The sequence below is a fragment of the Anoplophora glabripennis genome, unplaced genomic scaffold (assembly GCF_000390285.2).
Source record: "Anoplophora glabripennis isolate ALB-LARVAE unplaced genomic scaffold, Agla_2.0 scaffold46, whole genome shotgun sequence".
Lineage (NCBI taxonomy): Eukaryota > Metazoa > Arthropoda > Insecta > Coleoptera > Cerambycidae > Anoplophora > Anoplophora glabripennis.
Genome location: NW_019416736.1, coordinates 304,331 through 313,625, shown reverse-complemented (window position 1 = coordinate 313,625; position 9,295 = coordinate 304,331). Strand labels below are relative to the sequence as shown.

The following is a 9,295-nucleotide window of genomic DNA, read 5'->3' as shown; positions in this document are numbered from 1 at the left end:
AACCCAAGAATAATATTAATAATCTTGTAAGTATTATATTAATTTTGTTTAAAGCGAAAATCCTTTATTTTGAATCTTATAACATGTTAAACTTATAGTATTTCGTTAACTGCTGCCATCTCTGAGTACAAAGTTAAATTAAATTCTAAAGTCTGAACATCCATGTAGAGGAAATCTATTTTTTATACCAACCATAAGAAAATAAAACAAAACCTAAAATAAAAAATTGGTGTAATTGTGAGGTTAAGTACTTAATGTTCATGTTTATATCTTTTGCCGGTTAATGTTAATCAACTGAAATGGCAAACAAACTAAACAAAGCATTTTATAACACCGTATTGTCTCAAACATTTAGCCCATGTGGAAACTACCTTATTACAGGTGATATTTACGACGTTGTTTCTGTTTTTCAGTAAGTGTTAAACTTCTTTTACTGATTTATCTCACAAACTTCATTTCCAGTTTATCAAAAATTGTACATCCAGAAAACAATTTAAGCAAAGAGGAACTCACACCTAAAAATAGATTTACAGTTAAAGATGGTTTACCAATAAACAGTTTGCTGACGACACAGTCACACTTAATCGTTGGAGGTGTCGGAGAAATTTTCGCTTATCAGTGGAAGAGCGTGAAGACTAGCAAAAATGTGCAACCTGTTTGGTCGATAGATATTCCAGGTCAGAAAGGAATTTTTGATAAGACGGATGTGAACTGTTTGTTGTACAATGAAGACACTGGACATGTTTACGCAGGCTGTGGAGATAATAATATCTACGTTTTTGAAATTGAAAGTAGGAAACTTCTGAAAACTCTCAGTAAACATAAAGATTTCATACATTGTCTCACAATAAAGTAAGTGGAATGTGTAATATTAAAATGGCAACATTTGAAATACTAAGTATTGTTGTAGCGGAAACGATATAATCTCGGGTGGTGAAGATGGTTTAGTTAATATTTGGGATTTACGAACGTATAAAGTTTCTAACAAAATAGAGCCTCATTTAAATGACAAAGTTGTTCGTGCAGAGATAGGTCATTGGATTGGAGCAGTGAGTTCTAATGAAGATTATGTGGTACGTATATATTAAAAAATAAGGCCTAACAAAGCTTCTCATGATTCAAGTGCTGATTGTACATCTTTTTAGTTGTGTGGGGGTGGACCTCGTTTGTCGTTATGGCATTGCCGCTTCTTATCAAACTCTACGATATTTCCAATCGATGACAAAGGTATACATGTGGCGGAGATATTCAATGACAAAATTTTAGCTGGTGGTAGATCTAGGCTTTTTTATCAGATGACCTTCATTGGTGATATAATTTCGAAAATACCAACTTCTGCGGTTACAACTTATAGTGCCATTCACCAGGAAGAACCATTTCAATTGTTAAGTATTGCGGGGTCGAGCCCTAAGATTGACATTTGTAATAATTTTATGTACAAAAATCAGCAACTGTCTTTGTATTAGTTTGATAAAAATTAGTTTCATGTATAAAATATATGTAATTTTGTCACATATTGTTACGAGTGTTATTCGAGTGTATGTGTAACAGTTTGTTAGTGTTCATGGTAAACGAATAATTAATATTGGTGACGCTAAGATTTAGGGATTTTTAGTGGACAGTGCAATGTTGGTTGCCTAAGCTTGGCGGTCATGTGGCTTGTAATTATTTATGAAAACTCTGTATATTGCTGAAAAGTAAATTCAGATATATGGAGTCCATCTGTCTCTATTTTATATTTGATGATTGCCTGTCACTAAATTATTTTAAAGCCGCATTCAGACAGTTGCGAATTGCGAAGTATTACTCTAATAGGTTGATTTATGTAAAAGTGTTCGCTTTTCATTTGAATCAGCCAATTAGAACAATATTCACAATTCGTAAACTCACTACTACAGTAGAACCTTGCTAATCCGACCTCGGATGGTCTGTCTCCTTACATAGTCCGACCATCCCATTTCTGTTTGTTTACCTACTTTACCTAAATGGGCTGCTGCTAGAGTCTTAACATGACTGATCAGTAGGCAGTTGATCGTTGATAGATGCAGTACATAATGATAAGTTTTAGTACGAAATAACTTGTTTCTGACTCGAAAATGTTTTTATTGTGCATGCATTTATTTTATAAAATACAGTACTGTATTGTGATGTTACGGGTCAATAAAAGTGTTCCATGCTCCTGGTCCCGTAGGGCATGAAATAACAAGGATCTACTGTACATATACCGTGCGCAGCAAAAGTATGGAATATATTTATTTAAAAATCAGATGTTCGTTATTTGAAAAATCGCTCGGACTTGTCGAATTATATTTTTGTTGCACATTTTCTGAAGCAATCTTCATTTATACAGGGTGGCCCAAAAAAAAGTTATGAAATCAAGGCCAATTTATTTAAATGGAAAACCCACTTTTTTATATTCAAATTTTTGGAGAATTTTTTAAGTTTTTTGTTCTTTATAAAAAAACATGAAACGGTGCTAAAAATTTGCAAAATAACCTAGCTTGTAATTTAAATAGTGACATTTAACAAAATCATATTTTATACAATAAAATTACGTGTTTTTAATTAAATTATACCTAAATACCTCATTTATATTTTTTACATTCAAGTCATTGCATCCTAATGATTAAAGTAAATCACTGAACCACTTATTTCTTATGGATTTTTCTGATTTCAAGCAACTTTCTGTGAACCACACAAATCTAAGATGGAAAAGTAAACGTGGTTTTATTTTAAAACTAGCAGGTTAAATCCCCGGATAATTTTTGAAAATTTTCCATATTCTATATTCACACGCCATTATCTCGAAAACGGTTAAAGATAGGTACAGGTTATGTTTCATAAAAAATTATCAGAATTCCAAGGAGAATTGAATAAAAATACAAAAAAGTGGAGTTTCCATTTAAAAACAGTTAGCTTTGATTTTATAACTTCTTTGGGCCACCCTGTATAAATGAAAATTGATTGATGAAACGACAATGACGAAATATTCTGAACATTGGAAAGAAAATTCTCATGAAATTTCAGTTCTTAATTTTAATTTTGAGTACTCGCTATTTCAGCGGTCCTCAAACTTTTGCGACTTGCAGAACCCGGCCAACATTTTAATTTTTTTGAGGAACTCCCAAATTATATATTTATAAATAATAGGATTAATAAAATAAATATTTCACAAAGTAAAATTGAAACAAAGACTAAAGTTTAAAGTAAATGTTTATTGGATAATTAAAAAAGAGCAAATATAATCAATAACTGGGATGTACTTGAATATTTTTACAAAATATGTTGAAATCAGGTGCTATTGTCATAAGTTGCACCGCTATTCAAATTCTGCACTAAGAGCATTGGCTGAGTGGTGGAACCCCCAGAGAGGTTGTGCGCAACCTCAGGGTTCCGCGGAACACAGTTTGAATACCGCTGCGCTGTTTGATTTAAAAAATTTCCCATTCATTTAACACGTAAAACTACTTTCTTTTTTTTTTATTTATCTATATCCCAGCTGCATTTTAAAATTAAAGAGTGAGTATTTAAAATTAAAATTAAGAGCTGAAATTCGGTGAGAATTTTTTTTATAATGTTTAGAACATTTCGTCAATGGAGTGGAAAAATAAATTATGATTTTAGAAAAAAAAGTAATTTTTGCTTGTTTAATCCTGAAATAAAAGTAACTTAGATGGTATTGGTTGATTAAGAAAAAATTACGTTTTTTAATCAACCAAAATTTAAAACGTTACGTAAAAAAAAGGGGATTATGGGCCAAATTTATATTTATTAATTTATTTTGACTGGATACAGGGTGTCCCGAAATTCATGCCACAAAATTTGGTCAGAGATTCTTAAGACAAATTTAGGGGACCCGTATTTTTTATTTTTGCCAAGTGGCCCCCTCTTTCGGAGTTACAGCCCCCTGAAGTCCGCCCCTAAGAATTATCTTTTTTTTTTATATCTCAGAACCCTGTTGTACGAAAATGACTAAATTTGGTACACAGGGGTTTTATGACATGTGAAATCTGATGGTGCTTCGTTTTTTGACGGGGAGCCCTCTAAAGACAATTTTTCGTGGGCCCCCTTGTCTTTATAGCCAAAAAAATTTAGTCGCATATTTAAATTTCTTAGAAATTATCAGTCCACAAGAAAGTCATTAAATTCAGAAACTTTTTGTCACTTTATACTTTTTTCGTAAAACGCAAAGTTTTCAAGAAAAATGTCAAAATGTGATCGAATGCATATCGTGATTCGCCATTTTCCTCAAAAACATTGCGTTTTCGAAACAAATATCAGGAGACAAAAAAGTTTCTAAATTCAATGGCTTTCTAGCTAACTAATAATTTTTCAAAAAATCAAATTTGCGACTAAATTTTTCTGGTTCCAAAGGCAAGGGGGCCCACGAAAAAGTGTCTTAAGGCGGTTTCTCGCCAAAAAGGGTAGCACTGTGATATTCCACATGTCATAAAACCCCTGTGTATCAAATTTAGTGATTCTTGTACAACATGGTTTTGAGATATAAAAAAGGTGCAGATTTCAGGGGGATGTAACTCCGAAAGAGGGGGCCAGTTGACAAAAAGAAAAAATACGGGTCCCCTAAATTTGTCTTAAGAATCTGTGACCAAATTTTGTTGCATGAATTTCGGGACACCCTGTATACATCTGCATCCAAATAAAGTTACTCATGAAAAATAAAAAATAATAAATAATTATTTTTTAATTGTGGCGTGGTGGTTTTATTTTTAACTTAGATTTCTTGCAAATTATTTTACCTAATGTTTTTCCATAATAGTTTTTAATAATTTGCCAGGTGAAATAAATAATTGCTGATATTCAAGAAAATTTGCAAATTCAACATCCTGTATCTCGAAAAAGCAACATTAGTAAGAAAAACATAATATGAACCACTCCCACTGTTTTTTCAGTTTTTTTGTTTTTTTTTTTTGAGGTATAAACGGGGCACCCTGTATTTCATTATAACATTTAAAATACCCCATCAAACATATTCAGGGTATTTGAATAGGCATGATATGTTTCTTTTAATTTGTACACCCTGTGTCTTAAAAATTAAGCATTACCCGACCCATGTTCAAAAATATTATATTTAATATCTCTGAAGATGTATGATAGAGAGATGAAACTTGCATTAATAAAACAGCCCCACAAAAAAAAAAGTGGCAGGTCCAAAAGACAAAACCATGGTATCCATATGGTTTTGGGGTCGCTGAATCCGAATCCGGTGTCCGTTTGACACGATTAGCTCTGGTTTAAGGTCGGTTCAAGGTCAAATGTAGAAAACCAATTGTCAACAAACTAAACCTATGTACCTATATGTTTTTGGGGTCGCCGAATCCGAATCCGGTGTCCATTTGACGTGATTAGCTCTGGTTTTAGGTCAGTTCAAGGTCAAATGTAGAAAATCAATTGTCAACAAACTAAACCTACGTATCTATATGTTTTTCGAGTCGCCGAATCCGAATCCGGTGTTCGTTTGATTCGATCAGATCCGGTTTAAGTTCAGTTGTTCGTATTTGATCCTATGTAAGACTATCCTCAAAATATGGCTCTTATCATTTTAAGAACTTGTCACTAGGCAAATGGTGTATATGTGCCCCCCTTTTTTCGAAATCTCATTGTCTGCCATCCTTTTATAAATTTTCTTTGTAAATTTTATTTTAAATTTTTTCAAAATGAATGTTCTCTATTGTGCCCACCAAATCACATACATTTTCTTTTCAAAAAATTTATTCAAATAAATACTATTTACAAAAACCACATACATATTTACAAGAAACCATGCCCAGCAATGGCAGCCGGTATAAACCCCTCCACACCTTCCTTGTTTTTAACGTAAAACCATCCCTCCACTTGGGAATCCAACAAGAACACAACCTCCCCCTTCTTCACGGAGATCTCGTTGTCTCCGCTGCCCTTAAAGTCACTCACTATCACCAATAATGTCTGCCTCACGCCCCTACTTTTAGCGATGGCAGCCGCTCGTAGGTAAAGTCTGTCAACGCTTCTCTCCCCACAAGTGCTGGTGGCGTTCCGGGATCGGTTACGACACCTTCCTCCGCCGCCGCAGTCCGATTGGGAACTTAACTTCTCTGTGTCCGTCATGTTGCCCGAAGGTTTGGGGAAGACGTCGGAACTCTTTTCCCAGCACGGGGCCGGTTTGTCGTCCTCTGGAGGTGGCAATATGCCTAAAAAGTATAATAAATATATTTTTGCATGATAATATAAATATAGCTCTTGGAAGTACCTATAACATTCGATAACTTTATCGAGCCGTAACTTTTTTGGTAGCAATTCAGAACTTAATATGCAGGGTTCGTAACGGCCTGGAAAACCGGGAATAGTCAGGGAATTATTCTTCATAACAAGCAAGGAATAGTCGGGGAATTTAAAAGTATTCATTAAAGTCAAGAAATTTGATGTTTGCAACTAGAAATTTTGTGAAAACCAGCCTTGGGTTCTTGAAAGAGAAAACTATTTGTGGATGGAGTGTGAACTTCCCCTTAGGATTTCCAATATGTTTTTTGTTTTTTTTTTCATATCTTGTTACATGTTCTTTGGTTTGGAAATAAAGACATTATTATTATTATTATTATTATTATTATTATTATTATTATTTGAAACCTTTATAAGAGGTTCTTTGGGTATAAAAAAGATTATGGAGTCTAGTCTAGAAAAAGTTTAATGGAGAAACAGCAATTACCATGTAAAAATGAAGTACAAGTGATGTTGATTTTCTTTATACGTCAAGGAAAACCTGGTAAAGTCAGGGAATTCTATATTACTTTTGAACTATGAACCCCAATATGATATTCCCTCCTATTGTAATGATTTTGATCTTTAAAAGTTATCGTTGCATATACAGCACATATTATGTGGTACTCTCTAAGAGCTACATAAAAAAAAATACAGTAAAACAAAGAAAAAAATTCTTCTGATACCTTCTAGGCGTCTTCTTAATATCAACTTTTGAACAATGGTAAGTTTGGTTAAATTATAATATTTTCAAATCAGGAATTCCCTGGTTTTCCTTATTTACGGTCACTGTGTATTTATTATTTTCTGTATATTTTTTAATATGTATTATACAATCTAAAGCATGCCAGTAAATATTGTTATTATTTTATTGCTTCATTGCAAATTTTAATGTTTACTAAAAACATTTGTCAATTATAATATGCATTGTGATGTTACAGACGGCAAATGCAAAGTTAAAAAAGAAAACAAAGTCTGGAATTTTTTGATTTTTTTGAATTATATTAATATTATGTTTTATTGGGGCCATTAAAATACCTACTAAATTTTTATATATTTTATTCAATTTTGTGCAGTAATTAGAGAGGATTATAGAATCAGTCAAATCGATAAAACACCCTGTATCTCAAAAACAATTAATGTTGAAATATTTTAGGGGGTATTTGCCGAAGTTATTGTGTAAAAAAGTTTATATAAACGTAGATCGAAATATGCTTTGTTTCCGAGATACAGATTGTTTAAATTTTAATTTTTTATTTATTTATATTAATTATTTTAGAGTTTATAATATTAAACAAAAAACTAAGTAAATATTTGAGTTTTTCCCAGTTTCCCGAATTTCGTCAAATTGCCATGTTATTGAACAAAAAATATAATCAAAATACCAAACAAAAATTTTTTTGGACGTTCTGTATCTAAAGAACCAAGCCATTGCAGAACCATGTTTATTTGAACTTTTTATCTTAAAATTAGACAAAGATTCATCCTTTAAAGTTTGTACAAGTACTTAATAAACATCCTGTATAGTTGAGGAGATGTGCTAAATTCAAGGCATCTCCATTAGAGAAAATAAAAGAATAATTCTAAATAATTACAAAAAAATTGTATATTGTTTAAATGGTAATTCAGAACTCTTATATGTCCAACGTACACCAGTTGAGAACTTCAAACCTCTCCGTCGATATACGCCTACTCACCAATAGAGGGCGCCATGTTAATGTTCATTTGAAATTATATGCTTTTTAAATATTTTTGTAAAAACTATACTAACCTAAAGGAAGACACGCCGCATAACTAACGTATCCTTCTTCTGCGTGAGGTGTTTGGACGTACAACCAACGTTTGTTCTTAAAAACCGCGTTTACAACCATCCCAAGAGGTAGAGATATTTCTGCTTGATATCCTCCAATTCTCGTCTGATAAAGCACACTAGGAAACGCCAGTACCACGGGAATATTGGCTGGTTTTTCCATCGTTGCCTGAAATAAAGCATGAATTTTACCTGTCACTTACTATAATAAATATATGATGGGTGGAACATTACGAAAGGCAAGTTCGGTATTAACATCTAGAATTCTAGATCATCTAGACCTAGAGTCTAGAGTTCTAGAGTCTAGACATATCTCTTTGTCTTTTCACTTTTTGCAATTAGAAAATGATAAAATACCTCCAGAGCATCTAGAATCTCGATGTTAATACCGAACTTGTCTAAAAGTAGAATATTATTTGGTTCTGGCTACTGTCCTGTATGTCCTATATGACATTGATTACTACATCTGCAGTTACTGCATACACAGGGTGTCGGGGAAATGAGTACAAAAAATTTGTAGGGTGATTCCTATAACATCACGCAATATCTTTAAAATGTTTTTAAGTTACTGAAAAAAAATGTTTACAATATTTTAAAAGTTACTATATTATCGCAAAATATTTAATTTTCATTGATAAAGTAATCTAAAAATATAGTAAAATGGTTTTGGCACAAACATAATTTAGGACGTGGGTTAATAAGTACATTACAGGGGCCTCAACAATGTTTTAAAAACATTTGTAAAACTTTTAAAAAATGTTTCAAAATGTTATATACAGGATATTCCACGGTGACGAGACATTAGACATATTTAAGAAATTAGGTACTTCGATTTTAATTTTGAAAATTTGGACAATAGTGTTTTTGGTTATACCGGAAGTTGACGTCATCTTCGTTTTTTTAAATGGAACACCCTGTATATTTTTGCAATTTTAGATTCTACGTCAATTTTTAGGTGAACTTTCATAAAGTTTTCCTATTTTTAAAGTAAACCGTTTTTGATATATGTATTTATTTTTCTTCAAAAAACATTAAAAAAGCACTGCCTAATTCAAAAAGATGTGTATTTTACAATAATAAAGTTAGAGCGATAAAATTTATAGGGGACATATTATCTAAAACTCTAAGGCCCAGTACTTTGGGTCTCCATTAAGACTTGATTAACTAATCAGGCAATTATACTGTGAATATACTAATAATAATAATAATATATACTAATAATAATAATAA

The 9,295-nt window shown here is 32.1% G+C and overlaps 2 protein-coding genes across 3 annotated transcripts in view; one reads left to right on the top strand and one right to left on the bottom strand.

Annotated features, from left to right (window-relative positions):
* Window positions 1-78: 78 nt before the first annotated feature.
* LOC108904240 (THO complex subunit 6 homolog) lies at window positions 79-1,514 on the top strand. 2 transcript variants are annotated; one of them, XM_018706710.2, is made up of 4 exons: window positions 79-412; window positions 463-852; window positions 911-1,073; window positions 1,146-1,514. In XM_018706710.2, the coding sequence occupies exons 1-4, from the start codon at window positions 300-302 to the stop codon at window positions 1,464-1,466; spliced, it is 987 nt and encodes a 328-aa protein (XP_018562226.1). In that variant the 5' UTR covers window positions 79-299; the 3' UTR covers window positions 1,467-1,514. The 2 variants fall into 2 exon arrangements, with proteins under 2 accessions (XP_018562226.1, XP_018562227.1); XM_018706711.1 differs by having other exon boundaries at window positions 80-381.
* Window positions 1,515-5,762: 4,248 nt separating this feature from the next.
* Window positions 5,763-9,295, bottom strand: part of LOC108904248 — a 72,844-nt gene continuing 69,311 nt past the window's right edge. The window contains exons 3-4 of the mRNA XM_018706723.1: window positions 8,027-8,234; window positions 5,763-6,188 (exon numbers count right to left, since the gene is read on the bottom strand). Of these exons, the coding sequence (XP_018562239.1) occupies window positions 5,770-6,188; window positions 8,027-8,234 (627 nt within the window). The 3' untranslated portion in view covers window positions 5,763-5,769. The remainder of the gene's footprint in view (window positions 6,189-8,026; window positions 8,235-9,295) is intronic.

Excerpts from the sequence above, each read along its gene's own strand:
- LOC108904240 (XM_018706710.2), top strand. The coding sequence starts at position 300 with ATGGCAAACAAACTAAACAAAGCATTTTATAACACCGTATTGTCTCAA. Across the intron at positions 853-910 it reads ATACATTGTCTCACAATAAA|CGGAAACGATATAATCTCGG; the intron begins GTAAGTGGAATG and ends GTATTGTTGTAG. Across the intron at positions 1,074-1,145 it reads GTTCTAATGAAGATTATGTG|TTGTGTGGGGGTGGACCTCG; the intron begins GTACGTATATAT and ends ACATCTTTTTAG.